This window comes from Strongylocentrotus purpuratus, unplaced genomic scaffold, assembly GCF_000002235.5.
Source record: "Strongylocentrotus purpuratus isolate Spur 01 unplaced genomic scaffold, Spur_5.0 spur5_scaffold_11, whole genome shotgun sequence".
Classification (NCBI taxonomy): domain Eukaryota; kingdom Metazoa; phylum Echinodermata; class Echinoidea; order Camarodonta; family Strongylocentrotidae; genus Strongylocentrotus; species Strongylocentrotus purpuratus.
Genome location: NW_022145596.1, coordinates 4,431,950 through 4,451,004, shown reverse-complemented (window position 1 = coordinate 4,451,004; position 19,055 = coordinate 4,431,950). Strand labels below are relative to the sequence as shown.

At 36.0% G+C, this 19,055-nt stretch overlaps 1 protein-coding gene across 2 annotated transcripts in view; it reads right to left on the bottom strand.

Moving 5' to 3' along the window:
• Positions 1 to 19,055, bottom strand: part of LOC100889647 (circadian locomoter output cycles protein kaput) — a 45,319-nt gene that overhangs the window by 16,591 nt on the left and 9,673 nt on the right. For both annotated transcript variants that reach the window (XM_030980418.1, XM_030980420.1), the window contains exons 4-7: positions 16,395 to 16,576; positions 11,803 to 12,031; positions 9,398 to 9,563; positions 5,497 to 5,603 (exon numbers count right to left, since the gene is read on the bottom strand). In XM_030980418.1, coding sequence (XP_030836278.1) covers positions 5,497 to 5,603; positions 9,398 to 9,563; positions 11,803 to 12,031; positions 16,395 to 16,576 — 684 coding nt within the window. The remainder of the gene's footprint in view (positions 1 to 5,496; positions 5,604 to 9,397; positions 9,564 to 11,802; positions 12,032 to 16,394; positions 16,577 to 19,055) is intronic.

Here is a 19,055-nt window from a genome sequence, read left to right as displayed (position 1 = left end):
TATAAATAGCAACTTGATCATCATAAAGACCCTTTTATTTTTAAGTGGTTTTATTTTGATAACCTCCTACCTAATCACTGGTATGAGCTTTAAGCTTCCAAATGACAGACATGACGTCAAACAAAATGAAATTATAGTAATAGCCTGTTATTAAACTTTTTTAGACCGTGATTTTGACCTTCAAAGTTACCTAAGGGACCGTGCATACCCCCCTGTTACGAAACTTCAAGTTTACTCAATGTTAAAAACTATGAGTAATGTTATGAGGTAAGTGCAATTACTATGAGCACTTAATATAACCCACATTTCTTGTCCTATCAGTTTTTTGTATTTATTGTTGTAAACATTTTGTCACATCCTGACGTTTAAAAAAAAAGTTACATTGGAGCAGGGTATGTGAGTTAAATGGATTCCCCATCTAAGGGCGCGTTCATGCTTGATTTTGACGGCCAGAATCAGGCATCTGTTACGCGTTTAGTTTAAAGAACGCTTGCGTTCATGCTCACTTTTGTAGAATCACCGAAAAACGGCGATCACGATCGCCGATCGTAAACTCACAAAAAGATGCGTTTACAATTTGTAAACGCGTTTAAATGGGGTTAACGCACTGACCTCTAGTGGGTCTACGTAGCATGCGCACACAGGTTTGCGAATCCAGCTGAAGGCCACCCAAGGTGAATTGCCTGGAGAAGTGAGCATGAACAGTGCACCGTGGAACTGCGATTACGATGAGCGTTTACGATGAGCGTTACAAATCGCTCATTCTGCCTTCAAAATCAAGCATGAACGCGCCCTAAGAGGGCCCTTTGAAGCACTCCGCTGCACCGAAAGTCTTTTTTCCCCCTATCATAATCCCCTTAATCCCCCACCCGACCGCACAGCTCGTAAATCTCACTCCTGAAACTGAGTGACATAGGGCTTGTGACATGCATTGTTGGAAATACACATCGGCTGCTATCAACAAAAATAGCGGCGTACAGTAGGGAAGAGTATTTGGTAGGCGACGATTTAGACTTTCTGACTGACTTTGAGGAAGATTTGATTCTTGAGCCTGGTGTATGGGAAGTTGGAGACCAATACAAGTTATGCACGTGTGAAATTCCATGAACGGAAAATCTTATTCGTTGCAGCGAACCAGAATGTACGGTTAAGTGGTACTGCCTTTGAATGAAATCAGTTGAGTTTTGTACAGTGGTGTTTGAAATGTTGAGAATCAATAGCACAACTTTTAATACACGGCCAGGGTAGTAATGCAGCTGCAGCTATGTGCGTTTCCACCAACAACATCCAGCATCTACAGCCCAGCGAGCATGGCCGCTTTCGCGTTGCCGGCCCGTACTCGGGGTGAAAAGTGGTGATGAATTGACAACTTCTAACCCTCATTAAACCAAATGCGCAAATATATAACACGATTTCATTTAGTTATTTTAAAAGATAAACTTATGGACTACCTTCCTACCTATGTAAAAATTTCGGAAACTTTCGGAAAATGTCAATAATTAGAAGAGAACGTGATGATAATGAGAAACTTGCATTCACTCTAACTCACGATTTCCTTGGTCGATTTCGCTGGTTCAGATGGCTACGTCTTCAGTAGAGTTATCGAAGCACTGCAAAAGCATTTGATAACCAATAGAAGGTTGCATTGTGCCATACGTTCTCGATTCTGTATTTTATATGTTATAGCTATATACATCTTCAATGAATTATATGACATAATTTTCTCGGTGATTTGCATGGCTTCAAAGCCTTTTTTTTACGACCAAGTGTTTGGAGAGCTTAGGGAAGCAGACCGCGTTGCGTAACACTTTGTAACATTTGGATCGCCAGAGGGCATCTGTGGTCTGATAAGGACGGCTGTTGATGGATTTGATGGCTGAAGAGGGTTACATTACTTGTTGGTAAGCCAAGTTAATCTTGAATATCTTTCCCTCAGGAAATTCTTTCAAGATGGAATCTCCATCTAAAACACCCCCCCCTGATTGGAGCATTGGATCAAGTTCATTCATTTGACCTGTAATAATGGATCTAATTTCATAAATAAATGAAATTTCAGGTACTAACGTTACCAAAAGGACCTGTGACATCAACGGATATCTTTGATCAGATATTTTACACCTACAGGTGTAATAGGCAATCTTTGATAAAATTATATTTCTTATGTTATGCTCTAGGATTTATCCTTTGTTTTGTTATAAAATATCTACCATTTGACCATTTAGATTTTAAGTGACATTTAGAAATGTTGGTTAGCAACGTTACAAGTTAGTAATGTTACATCTTTACACTGCTATATATACTTTTATGTTCTTTTGTACTCTCATACCCGAAGAGGGGCTCAAAGTGTCAAAAAATTCTACAAATATATATTCTACTGAGCTTTTTCATTGTGTCAATGTCTAGAAATACAGTTTATTATGTAATTCATTGACTTGGTGCATTTTCATCAAAAATAAATAAAATTCAATGTATCCTACAACTCAGATTTTAAACTTTTTTTTTTGGGTGTAGTCCCAATAAGAACATTTCTATAAAGACCAATATCTGGTCAGTTCTTCTCTACAGGTTTGAGTGTTGGACAATGAAAAAAGAGCTTGCAGGAAGAAGAGAGGCTACATAGACCTGGTTCTTGAGAAGGATTATGAATATATCAATGATAGAAAAGAAGATGACAAATGAAGAAGTGGTCAGAAAAGCAAGAGTAATACCATCACTCATCAACACAATAAGAAAGAGGCAATGCAGTTTGTTGGTCACATTATAGAGAAAGGATAATCTAGAAAAAAAAACAATATCAACAGTGATGATTGCTGGAAAGAGAAACAGGGGAAGGCAATGCCTCGGATATTTGCAAAGCCTGAAAAATGGGCAACTAAAAATGAAATCAGCAATACTAGCTTTTTAAGAACAGCAGATAATAGACAGAAATGAAGGGCCATTATCACCGATGTCTGTAACAGAACTAGCACTGGATGATGATGATCATGAGTCCCACATATGTCAATTCATGTACAGTTTTAGATTCTTCATGAAGGGGGGAGGGGGGCACACAAAGTAAATATGACTTCATTATTCTATCTAGACGTATAATCCCACTTTTAACTATTTTGGCAGAAAAGATGGAAGAAATACTGATTTTAAAATTGTTTGTCATGTCTCATAATTCATGGAATTGCCCTAATAGCTTGTTAGATTGAGATCAGGGCCCGTCTTACAAAGAGTTGATATCAATCGCAACTACATAAGAGATAGGAGACTGCCAACTTGCGATTGATTGGAAGACTTACGATTGATTTGGATCAATCGTAAATCTATGTAAAGACGGGGCCCAGATGAAAGAGTAAGGAAAAAACAGTTTTAATGCTCATCATGATTATTCCTTGTTTCTTTGTAATTTATGAGACAAAGAAAACATCAATAAGTTGTGCGTGCCCTAGTTAAAATGATGGCATGGAGAATGAAGCAAACTATATGGCTTCACAAACAGACAACACTGCTGTATGAAGGAAGGCAGACAAGGATGAAGGATGAAGGATACAAATGTAAATCTCAAGAAAAACACTTTACTTAAAGCCTCTTTATATATGCCATGGTAAACAGCTTATGACAATAGATCATCATCATCCTTTCCAAGTTGTTTACTGGTAAGTGGCAGTCTCTTTCATAACGTATTTGTATAACCAGTACTCAAATTGATCTTCATTTTTTTCTCAGTGAATTTTAATTTCCAGTAAATTATCTCCTGGTATCTGAAGAAGAGTCTGAACATGGCTTGCTCCCTACAGTGCCATTCTATAAAGTAATTCATTTTAGGAAAAAGCTAAAGGTTCAAGATTCTTTGAAAGGAGTGAGATAAAGAGAAACAGAGGGGGATAAAGAAGATTAATAAGAGAGATTAAGCTAGTAAAGTACAATGGGCGAGAAAAAAAACTGGAGCTCCTTAGTATCACAATCAAAGATAAAATAGACAGGAGAGAGAGAGAAAGAGAGAGAGAGAAAGAGAGAGAGAGAGAGAAAGAAGGGGGAGAGAAAATTAATAGCATGTACCGTTAAGTCTTTAAATCATTGCTTTCTCTAATATTCTGTCAAATGCAAAAGATATGATAATGCAATTACATTTCAACATGACCACAATCTCAACACTTTTTCGGGGGTAAATCCCTTTTTATTAAACACTGAGCTCCTATCCTAACTAATGTCCTTCCAGACTGAGCTCCTATCATCGATTTCTTCTCTGTAATAATTCAACACCCTTCTAGAAGAGCAATCACGTACTCGGTCCAGTAAGATTAGCTAAAGCCCTACTTATATCCCACGCTTGTTCCGTGGGCACTAGTAGAAGCCCATTTGAATAGTTGCATGCCCGAGGAATGGCTTGTTCTGTCCAACATCCACTTCAGATATGGTAAATGAACAATTTTTTCGATGACTCTATAGCTATACAATAATCAGTTGAATTTGTCTGAAGGACTAGACTGAATTGAGTAGCAAAAGTAACATAACCAAATATATAATATATAACAATGCTATATGATCATTGTAAGGTGAGCATGTCTTTAAACATTTCTTTATTTTTTTAATTCCTCTATGTACATCCCTTATACAATAGAACAGTAATAAATGCTTAATTTATTTGGCACATAATAAATCTACATCTAAGTGCTTTACAGATTCAGGATAGCCTGCAATAAATCCTAGGGAGCATTTCAGCCAGAAGATTCTTCAAAGAGCAGTGTAATTTTTTGTATTCCATTAAACGATTCTCTAACCACTTTCCCCCTGGTGTAAAAGACCCCACTGTGTGATTACCACTGTGTATGATTTGCTATAGATGCCAGGGGGCAAATTGAGTTACAGGGAATGATTTAGATTATGCTACGTGCAGTACTTGAGGGATGCGTTCTCGTAATGAGCTGAACCTGGGCTTTGATTCAAGGATAATCTTGAATTATGGAAATAACATTTGACTCACCCTTATGAGGACTGATCGACTTTTTCCTATGATATGTTTGCGGCTTATAAGGTGTTCATTTATGTGTTCTTGTTTTTACTTTGTGTTGTTGCTTTATTCAATTATTTTATGTAATTTAATACCGTAATAAATAGTATTATTGATGAGTAATATGAGTAATTGTAATGATGAGGCCTTGTTTTGAAGGCCGATGGTCTATGCAGTTCCCTTCCACATTGTCATTTCATCTTTATCTTCTTTAAAAAAAAGTATATAACATTGTACATATCGAGGGTTCAGTGACACAAAGACTTAACTCCACCCAACACCCCATTGAAGTCAATGGCTAGTGAAACATAGACTTAACTCCTTAAGGCCACAGTGCTCAGTGACACACAAACCACTTTTTCTCAAAGTGACCAAAATGGAGTTACGTCTTTGTGTCACTGACCCCACGATATATATGTACAATTTCTATGCTACATGTATATGATGATTCTTTATACGATGCTATTTTCATAGTGTGAAAACGGTATAAAACTTACATGCTTCATGGCATCTGCCGAGTTTATCCAGATCATCCTGCTGATAGTATTCATACACCGAGGTACCGAGCACTTCAAAAGGTAGATAACCAATGATTGGAGGAGCCCTGAAAGAAAGGAGAAAACAATTTATTTTATAATTATCAAAAGGCACTTTGTTGGAGGTATGATACAGTGTACAATGAAAAACAAGAAACTTTTTATAAATTATATACCGTAAATCTCCATGTATAAGGCGCACCTGTGTATAAGGCGCACCCCTATTTTGGGGAGGAAAAAAAAAAAAAAAAAAAAAAAAAAAAAAAGTTTTTGTTGTTGTTTTGTTTCCGAAAACCCACGCGGGGAAGGACCTTCAATTAACATCGAGGTGCAGTTAAAGGCGCTGATTTGTGCTTGTAAACTTGTCATAAATAATAGTAAAAATGTGTTTTAGAAGAATGTGTAAGATCATTAATGTAAATTAAAAACAGTAAAGTACCTAGGTCCTAGGATAGGACCTTGTGGTACACCATTTGCTTAAATAAAAAAAATTGAGGAATTATTATTATAAACTACATATTGAGATCTATTAGAAAGATTACTTTCAAACCAAGATGACAGACAAATTTTAGTGTTGTTGTAGTTTCCGATTGGTGAGTCAACACACTGATTTCTGAGCTGGGAGACATTGCCAGGCATAGCGCCATAAATCGAAACTTAAAAAAAAAAAAAATAAATAAAAAAAATAAATCTTTTTTTTTCTGTACCTGTGAATAAGGCGCACCCCCGACTTTCAATTTTTTTCGGCGGCAAAAAAGTGCGCCTTATACACGGAGATTTACGGTACTTTTTAAAATTGTATGAATGGTTGACATTCAAGAATGTTTCATGCCACAATATATTAAAATCAGATTGAATCATAACAGTAAAATATTTGTAATTTTTAAATGTTTCTTGCTGCTTTAACAACAGGCAGGAACAAACCATGGAGGCTTTATGTCACCAAACGGTTCTTGTTTGCAGTAATTAAAAGAGCAATACAAAACACTTTTAATACGAGTGCTTACAAGTGAACAAACAAAGTACTATAGGCTGATTCGTAATATCTTTCAAGGGCTAAGGGCTAAGACTATTAAATGAATGTTTATCAACAGAAATAATACTTTTCAAATGAAATGGATTCATTATAACTACAACACTTAACCTTTGAAAATTCCTCTTCAACATTTTCATGAAGAAAATTACAATGATTTAATGAATCCATGTTTCACAAAAATCGTTCCCAGACATATAAATGTAGACCTCAGGATTTCTATTTCTATCTTATGTTTAATTGGCCTGTACACACTTGTTTATGAACTACCCACTCTTTATTTTCTCTTCACTTTTTATAATTATCTGCTAATCTGTGGCCATTGGAGCCCAGCATTTGAAAGGCCAATGCCCTCTGCTGGCTCCTCCATATTCTTTGTATTGTTTATATGTTTTTCTTATATGTATAATGTATTGTTGAATTTTTTTTTAACGAGAATTGGATATAAAATGAATGAATGAATATCTTGAGGGAAACATACTTCACGGCCCATCATAAAAAGGTAATAGCATATAGTTGAATATAGTTCTGATGAGCTGCTTCATTTAATGCAGGGAATATGCATGTAATTCTTTACTTTCATCATAATTACTGGAATCACATTAACAGTGGCAAAATTATTAAAAAAATAAAAAAGCAATGAATGAATATTCCTGGTACATCAAAGAACGTGCGATAGGTTCTTGTTGAATGTTGAGATATTCAATGGATATTTATGTGCCATGAAAAAGTATTGAGGTGAATTTCATTTAAAATCTGTCCATCTTATGGCCCGTTCACACATACATGTATGCAACTGTGACAGTACACCACAGCAGAATTTTTTTTACTTTAAAATGAATGGCAAATGGAGATGTAAAACGTAGCTCTGTGCAACAATGGTCCTTCACATACTCCCTTTTGTGTGTTGTAAGATACAAAAATTTGAAGCATAGTACGCTTTAAAAAACGATGTGGTAAACCTATGCATATGTGAACAGACCTTTATGCAACATTTTCCTCCTTCCTTTCAATAACTTCAGATTTTTCTCACCAACATGATGACAATCAAAAGTAGGTCACACCATGCATTCTATGTCAATTGCCAATCTAAGGCCAAACACATTTAGGTCATCTTTTATCCTATGGCTCCCTACCACGCAGAAAAAAAAATCATCTCTAAACACAATTATTATACAAGGAAGTGTCAGTACAAAGAAATTAAATCACCCTAGTAACTGCTGAGTAAATCTCCCCCAAGGCACCATTTGAGCATCTATCATCACAAATACCCATTTTATTTCAATCAGAAATATAATGCCTGTCATTATTTTATGGTAAAGGGTTTTTAATGACTCCCTCCAGTATTTAACAGCATATTATATTAAAACTTTCTTTAAACAGTTATAATTGCTTGTGTGTTTTGTTAAAGAAAATAATCAGAAATGCAGAAAATTTCAGATAGCATGACACTTTTGCAGATCTCAACTACTTGCATGCTTTATAAAAGTATCTGGCTTTTAATTAAGTAGGAGATCTAGTGTCTCCATCTTCTCCTACAAGAATACTGCCCATACTGCCAATATCGAAAATAGGCATAGAGCTTTGAAAAAAAAAAATTCTAGCACAAAACTATGACATATAATCATTATAAAGTTACAAACATGGTCTGCAGAGGCCTAGAAGGACTTTATCTTTTGTATCTTTTAACGCTGAGTTTAATAGCTGTAATGTGAACACATAATTTATTTGTAGTTTACTTCACACAATTCTGGTTCTATAATACTTGCTTCTTTTCTCTACCGTTTGTCTAGGACATTTCATTTCTTACTATATTTTGTTTGGGAAATTGATGTTTTGCCATTGTTCTTTGTCATTTGTTTATGTTTATTGTATTGTTTTACTTAACCATTTCTGGTCCCCATGGAAAACCAGCAGTTTACATTATTTTATCTTGTAATTCATTACTCTATTCATTATTGTGTTACTGAATGCATGTTGTCTTTTTATCCAGAAATAAAACAAACAAACTGAGGTAAAGGCTATCTGTCTCTCAAGAAGTGGAATGAGGCTATGCATGTGATACTTCAAAACATTTAATACCAGAAGTTGGCTACCTAGAAGGGAAGTGGATTGTGAGGTGTGTTTTATGACCATCATACATAATTGAAAATAGCACAATCTGTAAAGGCTTATACACGTATTTATAGATAAGCCTAATGCATAATTGCACTACAATACAATGTACATCCCCCATAAAAGCTATCACATGGGTGGAAACTTTAGCGACTATTTTCAAACCCTGAACATGATACGGTTGCAAATGTAAATAAAAAGACTGCTAGCGCTTAAGGGAGAGAAGTGGTCAGGCTTAATGTCATTACTGCAGGTTACTTTAGTACAGGTTTTAATGAGAAATATAAAGGGAAACAAAAAATGAATTCTTTACAGAGAGATGGTCACCAGGAGTATCTCCCTTTATCAAATCGTACCATTGACTAATTCTGAAAAAAATTGGTTGAATTTGTCAGACATTAAGTGGGCTAACTATTGATCAAGGTTCAAGGTTTAATGTGTGCTTCTACATTAGTTTTGTTTTCATTCAAATGTTTCAAACAAATTATTTTCAAAGCTTGAATGTCTATATCGGCAATTTCATGATTCCTATTTGATTAGTGTGTGAAATTGAAGAGCACTGCACTCCTTACAACTGGACCACTACAACGACCATAAGACGTACAGTCGCCTAAAGCTATCATCAAAAGGACCTTGAGAAGATGAGCATTTCAATTCAAGTGGATTCGGCGCCTTTCAAATCTCAAGCAATATCATAATTACAATTATAATTACCTGTGGTCTAAGAAGAGGAATTTCCAGTCGAGACTATGCCTTGATGTGAATTCGTTCCCCTTCTCGGTGAAAGTAGCCATCTCTCTACTAAGCTGCGTGGAGAGGAGTCTGACCGTTGCTACAAAGCAATACCTAGGGGTGGTGACCATGTCAGTGAAAGCCGCCGCTGGAGAGGGGAAAGTAAGAAAAAGCTTTCAACAAGATTTGCCAAAATAGCACTATGGAGAGAAAAAAAAGTAATGTACCTCTTTTAAAATTTACAAAATACCATGCCTGTGAATGCTGTCACAGATCAGAAAAAATTGTTATAAATATTCAGAAGGGTCAGCCAAAAAAGCAGTGCTGATAATATTTATCTATACTTTTATAGTGCTTCATAGTTCATACTTGTTCTTTCTAAGTGCTTTATACATTGAATGATCATGAACATTTAAAAGAACATGTGGAGTCAACATAACCAGAAATTGGACATCAGTGACAGTATTTACAAAGACAAGAATAGATTTACAATGATAACTATTGACAGTAAAGCCTACATAGTTTCATATTACAACAGCTGTATTTATGCATTTTATTCTAAGATCAGAGCCAGAAGGGCATAGCAGACGCTTGGCTTTCATCAGACAATACCAGAAGGTTACGTCATGGGGTGCGTTCATAGTACCTTTTTTTGCCGAGAATCAGCGTTTACAAATGTGTTAGAGGCAAATTTTCAAGGTGATGAACGCAAGCCTGTTTTCAAACGTCTTTCTATATATATGGGTATACTGAATCGCCGAAAAAAGTGCGTTTTGAATGTGACATAGAGACAAGGCCTATATTTTGAATATAATTTGAATATAATTTGAATATAATTTGAAAACGCACTGATTTGTGCATGTGAACTTGTCACAAATAACAGTAACAATGTCGTTTTTTAGAAGAATGGGTAAGATCATTAATGTAAAGTACCTAGGATAGAACCTTGTGGTACACCATTTGTTATAGAAAAAAAAATGAGGAATTATTATTATAAACTACATATTGAGATCTATTAGAAAGATTATTTTCAAACCAAGATGACAGACAAATTTGAGTGTTGTAGTTTCTGAGTGGTGAGTCAACACACTGATTACTGAGCTGGGAGACATTACCAGGCATAGCGCCATAAATCGAAACTAAAAATTAAATTAAAAAAATCTTTTTCTTTCTGTACCTGTGTATAAGACGCACCCCCGACTTTCAATTTTTTTCCACGGCAAAAAAGTGCGCCTTATGCACAGAGATTTACCGTATAGATAGAAACAGTGATATTCAAAGCCAAAACATGATAAATGCACCCATGGAGAGATGATCTCTTGAAAAGGTGACCAAAGCTTTCATTCAGACACAAATTTAGTCAATAACACACTTGTTATTTCTGACAGATATTTCATGGAAATTGAACCACATGAACCTCTCTCCAATGCCACTTATACAAAAAGGTTTCAACGCTGATAACAATGTGAAGACCTCTTTCTCGTCAAGCATTTAAATAAACACTTCTGCAAAACAAAAACGGAATCGCCTACTCTTTCTCATTATCGTTCAAAAAATTTGCTCCATCCTTGAAGGATTACTGAGCAAGGCCACAGTAAATTGACCCAGCTTCTTTAGGGGTTTTCCCATTTAGAGACTAGCCTTCGGACTAGTCCTAGCGCCCTACCAAAGGCATGTACCTGTCGAAATAAATGACTTTTTAATAACTTAACATCTTTTGTTACATGTGCTCAATAGGGATCTGGTTCAGTGCAGTCCAATAGGAGAGCAAGAATTGGTCCCAGATGGATGGTATAGTAATGTTATTAGTAGTGCAAAAAATTAACCAGCTTAATGGATGCATCTTGGAACAAGTTTGTGGATAATCTAAATTGTGGCAACAACAACAACAAACTAAAAAAATGCTGATAAACACCCCTTCATATTTTAAGAACCTTTTGTAATCTTTTTATACAAACCCTGGCCAAACCCCAAATTCGCTATGTTCGCAAGCATTCGCCGCTCAGTGAGATACCCCCTTAAAGTGGTCTGTCCATATTTCTATTGAGCAGAAAGAATTACTGGCATGCGACTGTAAGACTCTAAGATTGTTCAAGAAAATTCTATCGATACTTCTATTTCTCATCTTAACCCATCACCTTGAGCACAATAAATAACTGGCTTGTGATCTTATACAGTCACACCTGCTTTATTGACCACCTGTATATAAAGACCACATTTTTTTTTTCCTTGAAAATGGTTTCTCATTGAAACATGTACTAAAGGAACCTGTCTACAAAGACCACCTGTCTACAAAGGCCCATGTTTGTGTTTCCCTTGGGCGGTTGCTATAGACAAGTTTGACTGTGCCTAAAAGACTACCCTAGAAAGATCTTTCCGTTCATTACCTTGGCCTGTCTTAAGCAGGGAAAAGCTGCCATTGAAGCGGATGGGTTCATACTCTGCAGGTTTGTCCGGTTCTAACGTCCCTCGTCTCATGTGACAGGAGAAGGAGAATCTCTGGCCTAGGATGTCTGGTGTGCCGTTGGACGGATCTGCCCTGGAGAGGATCTTGAACATCTCCGGTCTGTCATCTTCATGGATAAGTTCATATATCGTACACGACTCAAGGTCTTTCTGTTTATGTTGAAAAAGGTGTAAATGGAAAATCAGTGATTAGTCTTTTACCTGTTTTAACGTACATATGTATTACGGTATCTGTGAGCTTGAAGGCCACTGGGGCGATGGGGAAACAGCACTTTAGACACTTGTTTTCCTGAGCGCTCTGTCTTTGGTTGTTCTTGCGTGCTGCTCAAAGGCATTCCTGCCTCCTTATAGACCCATCGGTCCATGCCTTGGTTGGTCAGCTCCTCAATTTTGTGACCTCTGTTCCCCCTTGCAAGATGGTGCTTGTTCTTCTATTTAAACTAAAAGGCCAAATTAGCATGAGAAACTAGACATAGTCCAAGTCCGAAAAGACTGGAGATGTTTGATCCATGCAGCAGTGATGTGATTTCTGAAAACGATGTGGCATGAAACCTAATTGGTCTCCTAGCAGGGAGGTCCCAAGTTCGATACCACATCGAAATGCTGGTACTCTGCCTTTGGAAAGGCAGTAATCCTCAATAATCAAGTCCCTCAGATAGGACTTAAAAGCAATTTGTACACCTGTTGTTTATTCACAAGCATGTACTCACTTTCTTAGCAGTCACGTAAAATAAATATCAACAATATAACATCAACATCAGAGTGAACATCAAACTAACAAACTTATATATCCAATTGGGTTAGAGTTTTGCTTACTGTAACTTGTCCAATTTGTTGTAGCAGGGGTGCTAAGGAATGGTGAACAAAAGTTTAACTGTTCATTAACCCAAATTATCACATAACCCTCTGACAGATCGTGCCATGACTTGGCAGCCCTCGATATGTAGATTTGTTACAGCACTTTTGAAAGCATATCGGATGTACAGATCAAGCAGAGCCCCCTACGGGCAAAGATGAAACATGCACAGGGCCGTGTCACAACAAACCTTGATCCGATAAACACCTACAGAGTTGATGTTTTATGAGTGGCCTTTGATTTGAAGATGCTTTCCCTGATAAAGTCTGCGTAGATCGTAAAATGGTAATGATCTTCCAGTTCAAATTAATTCCTCTCATATCAGAATAACGATCTACTCTATAAATAGAATGAAGGGAACATATTGTATCAATGCTGTTGCCTCTGTTGCGCATAATTTACGTCACTAGAATACAAATTTAATCGAGCAACAAGAATACTATATGTACACATTAAACTCATTGCATTGAAGGCAGACTGTGAACACAGGTGAAATTATAAGAATCATTGCAAGGCTGCATAGGGTGTGTCAAAAAATTACATTACTCAAACTCAATGTCAATGTCAATGTCAATCCTCCCTGTTTTTTTTTTAAAGAATAAACATTTCACATCCAATACAGAAATGGAAGGTCTTTTTTTAACCTCTCCTAATTCTAAAGAAATAATATTATTACTCCAAGAAAAGTGGGGGCAAGGTATTGGTACACTTGATTTAATAAACAATCACAATCCACAAACTCTGGAGCGTGTGAAAAATCCATGATTCTAGCTTGCAGTGTTAATGCACCTAGATAATAAACAGCTCTGTATTCATGATCAAATCACCTCAGGCAATTAATGTAAACGTCTACTTTAAATCAATAATTTCCTCTGGGGTTTGCAAGTTGTAACACACATTCAATCAACTTGGAAAGACCCGATTTCTCACTAGTGTTACCATGGTTACTTGCTTGCTCAGGGTGAAATCAGCTGGGGATAATTGTTCTGCTGGTTCAGTGATTTTCTGGTTCACTCTCAAAGGAAAGCGTGATGAGTTGGTCAAGGTGGTGGATTTTATCAAAATGTCTTTTTCTTGATGGTATCTAGTTGATGTCATTTTTTGTCTTCCATGTTCAGTAGGTTTGAGAGTGTAAGGGGACAACAGTGGTGTCTTCTTCAAGTCAGATAATTATTTCATTATCAAAATTTCCTTTTTAAGCCCACCGCACACTACAAGATTTTCTTGCGATTTGATTTTTGAAGAACTGGCAATTGTATTAGATATAAAATCTAGACAAACATCATCTTCCTGATTTAACTTCTAAATACTGATAAGAAAGCTAACTACCAGAATGTTTGTGTATTGAACTCTCCTAGTCAGAATAAAAGCTGAATATTGCAAATTCTTCAAAAGTTGGATTGTATAGTGTGGCGTTGGCTTAAAATATACTGGTTTCATATACATGAATTCCCTTTCATGTGAGTTATTGTGATATTCCTAATGTATTGTATGTCCACAGACAATTTGCTTTGATAAATTTATACATGTATACTGAGGGCTATTTGGAGGCTTATTTATAATTGAAACAACTAGTCATGACACAAGATGGTCATCAGTGATTTGTACACAATATCTAAAAAATTATAGTAAATGTGTGTCCACCCTCATCAATCATTACCACCTCCAGTTAAATCCACAAGGAATAGTTTGGAAGATCTCCTTCCAAGTAAGGCTGTGCACAACAGTGTAATGAGGTACCCGAGTACACTCCCAGGCTTACAAGCGAATACTCGAATATTCGGACGCCATGTTTTTTTATTATTTTTTTGAATTTTTTTGAATTTTTTTGATTTTTTTTTGTTTTTTTGCCACCACCATACCACTGGGGCAGTATCTCACGTCGCCGAAAACGCATGCAATTTTACTTTGAGTTGCAGTTGAAGGCGCCGATTTAATAATAATAATAACAGTGAACAATGCTGTTTTAAAAACCAAAGATGGCAGAATAATCCATTTTCCTCCAAGTCCAAACAGAAATCCAGACATTTGGTCCCAGTTTCTGAGTGGTGAGTTTGACAGTGCTTGAGTTGGGAAGCATTTTTTACCGACGGCACCATGCCAGCGGCCGCCGCTCATCCAGGCACGGGAAGTGTCGGCCCGGACAGATTTTTTTTTTTTTTTTTTTTTTTTTTGCAGCCGAATATTCGGGTATTAAAAATCGTACCCGAGTAGTTGTCAACCGTGCGGGTACTCGAGCATTCGACTACACGTCGCAGCCCTAGTGCAAAGTGCCATAGAACTCTCTAGCTATGAAAGCGGCAAGGAATTCTTCTTGTATGAGTGTCTTATAATAACAAAAATAATATGGCATATTAGATATGTTACCATTGTTTCAGACAAAAACTTGATAAATAACCACATTCCACAGCCTTTTTGAACATCGTCTATCAAATAAGTTTTCATGCACGTTTGTTATTATCATTATTATTTATTCAGAATTCAAGAGATACTATAAGCCTGACCTTTAAAACATAAAGCCACACCCTGTCAATCTTCCCTTACTCACAAAAGATGTAAATTGCCCGATATCATTAAAAAAAACTAGATCACAACAGAGACATCATACTTTCAGGCAGACACATTCAAATTAACAAAGGTCCTTTTCTGTGAAAGTGAGAGGAAAGCATGAAATATATTTGAAAAGAATTTCTGCTCTATTTCTTTTCCTTTTATGTGTGTGTGTGTGGGGGGGAGGGGCATTTCAAGATGCAGTAATGCATGAAATACTTTCTGTTAATAATGTCCCTTAATAATGTCCTTCTGCCTGCTTCAATGCTTTTGATATGGATGACATGCACTGGTTACAAAAGTTACAATAAATGTTATAAGCTACTGGAAATGTGGCATTAGATTGGCTGCGAACAAATTTGACATAGAAATTGAGCTTTGTGACTGGTAACAAGTTTTATGAAACAAGGGCCCAGGAGATTGAGATAAATTGTACCAGTTAAAGACCATACAAACTAGGGATTCTGGGTCCCCCCCCCCCCTGTCCTTGTATAAAGCTCTGCTAATAAGCTGGTGACAAAAATACATTAAAAATCTATCTTACAGGGAAAGTCCACCTTGATATTAACTTACATTAAGCTTATGTACATAGAAGCAGAAAAGTAGAGAAACAGATCAGTGAAAGTTTGAACAAAATCTGATTAAAATTATGACAGAGGTGAATTCTTAATGGCTGCAATGAAATAAAATAAAAAATTGGCAACTCTGTGACATTTCTTAAAAGGTCCTCTCCATTTTGCTCTGTACAAACAAAGATTCTACTTCCACAAGAAAAAAATTGAATTCTACATGCACTCTGGATTTAATTAATGCACATTTTTACACAACCACTGCAGGAAACAAACCCATTCCTTCTTCAATAAGTTTGAAAATAGAAATTGATGACATTTTCTATACAGAGCAAATGGGCCGAGGTCCTCATGAGGTATATCCACAGAGTTGCCAATTTGTGTTTTATCAATAACAACTTTGAAAATTCAAAATTTCTTTCTTATTTTTCCATCAAACCTTCATTGATCTGTTTCTCTCATATTTCCACGTCCATTAAAAGAAACTGAATATCAGGGTGGACTTTCCCTTTTAATAAGCAGGGGAAGAACAACGTACCGGTAAATGTCTCAGCAAAGAGATGACACTGTCTGAGGTATACAAGATATGGCCTTGCTGAGAGAAGACTATCATAAAACCATCCAGAGCTTCTAACATCAGCTGACTGAACTCATCATCAGACAGGAACGACGGTTTCCAGTTTTCGTTGATTGCATTCTTCTCGGATTTCATCACCATGTCTGTGGACATAAAAATGGGTAGGAACAAAAACAAAATATTTGGCGTCAGATAGTTCAGAGGTCACTACTAAAGTCTACTTCAAGTCATCTCTGCATATATCTGATATTCAGGCATGTTACTTCTAATTTTCAAAGATTTTTGGGGAAAGGGGGGGGGGGTTGATGGTAAAACAAGGAGATCGTGATTGGAGAAGCCAAAAAAGTTGACAACATGAAGGGAAAAATATTAGCAATTACCATGTTAATGGGACAAGCCAAAATGTTTGTTTTCATTTGAATTTTTTTTATAGGGAAAATTAAAAACATTTATAAGAAATTAGAAAATTATGAAAAATGATACAAGTGTCAGAAAAAAAGTTACAGGAAGAAGTTGCAGTTGAAAATACCAGAGGGAATTCAGTATCTAATATAAAAATAATAATGAAGAATGTAATTACACTGAGGCGAAGCGATGGGTGCACTAGCATGAACTAGCCATCCAGCCGAGCGACCAAGAGTTTTGCCAGGTACGTACTAGTCATTATGATTTTTTTCTTCTTCTAATTTCAGAAGTTGACTCAGGGTGGGTCGACCTCTGGTATACCACCTCTATACACACACGACAAATGATTTACCATACTGAGATTGTCAGCTAATGCATCCCTATTCGGACTCAGACATCCATTTATGCGAGCATCAAGAGAACCTTGATTGCATGCGCACCTTTTTCACCTGATCCTTCCAAACATCATACAAATTTTTTTTCTTTCCAGGAACCTATAAAGCACTGCTTTTTAATAGGTTCCTCACATTCTACTTAATCTATTAAATGAATTGAGAATCATTTTATACGTATGTCTATATTTTTTGTAAAATGTGAAACAATAAAAACTTGAAACTTGAAACATGCCAACATACATTGTTCACCAACTCTGCTCGAGTCAACTAGAACTCATCATGCCATTGCAATGTAACAGAAGGTACAAGTATATTCATTAGTTACCTGGGATAGAGAGCACGAAAGAATTTTGTGTACCGTTACTGTGAGGTTTTAGAACCATATAAAATACCGGTATGGCTAAAAATAATACAGATTGAAAAGCATTGCACATATTCTTTTCTCTGTGCAAGAGATACATGTAAATTGTATAAAAATGAAGGAGATGAGAAATACCACTAGCTAAGGGAAATCCATAATATGGTACATGTGCAAGTTATTATGGGTATATGGGACTGCACAGACATGAGGCATCAAATATTACATACAAAGTTCCACAGTGCTTCTAGTCATATTTAGAATATATGAACATATCAACATTTGAAGTGTAAGTGTCGTTTGATTCTGTGAGAATTCATTTTTTTTTTTTACCAGAACTCACCTTTATCTTTAATGCTACAAGATATTCCTCCATATAGGAGTATAAAAGAATAAGAAAGCTGACGAATTGTTTCCACCCATTACAAGAACTCAACCTTCTCTTCAAAAGCTTGCCGTGCTTGGATGCAGCAATGCAAAGAAAAGTGCATACACCTGTACATGTACTTGCTTGTTTGACAAATCGAATTAAATCAATTGAATGATAAAAGCCTTCCCTGCCAAGCTCATTACAATTTCAATCATTAATCACATCAGCCATCAATTTATCTCTGATTCTGAATAAAGTTCTATGAGGAAAAATGTGCATCTTGCTTCCTTTATCCATATGACGCAGTAAACCAGCGCATTTTTTTTTACAATGACGTACATGTAATACCTTACACATTTCTATACCTTATAACACAGAGTTCAGTGAATATGTGTAGAACATTTGTTATGCACAGTTGCAATTCATTAACATGGTTTACCCCTTCATATCTCCACAAGTCTTTACCGCTGCTAGTATATACTAATATTAATAATTAACCTTGAGTTGACCTAAAATGGTGTAAATGTTATGCTTGATAATAGCAAAAACACACAAACACTCAACAACTTCTTCTTTTTAATAAAAGAGTACAAAAGGACTGGAAAATACCTTTCATTTAAAAGATCATAACACAAAAATAAAACTCAATTTGTATTCTTCCTCTGAATAATAGAAACTGATTACAAACATAGATTCAATCAGACTCAGGCAACTACGCATAGTAATTCACCCACATTGATTACCATAATCTGCAAGCGCAAACCCTTCTTCGTCGTAAATATTTTTAAAAAATTTAAAATGTTACTTATAAAGCGCTTACCACCGAAGTCTCTAAGAGCTATAACACACAAAATAGACGGATAAACAATTACATATTAAACAAAACTAAAAAGTGAAAAAAAAATAAACCCACAAATTACAATACATATGGAATATACATCAAAGTGAACAGAGTTAATTAATCATCAACACAATTTTGAATAAATGTGTCTTAAGACTAGTTTTGAATAGGTTAACAGTTTGACAGTTTTTGACATTTAAAGGTAGTCTGTTCCAACGTTCAAATATCGATGGTATATCAGACAGTCTGAACT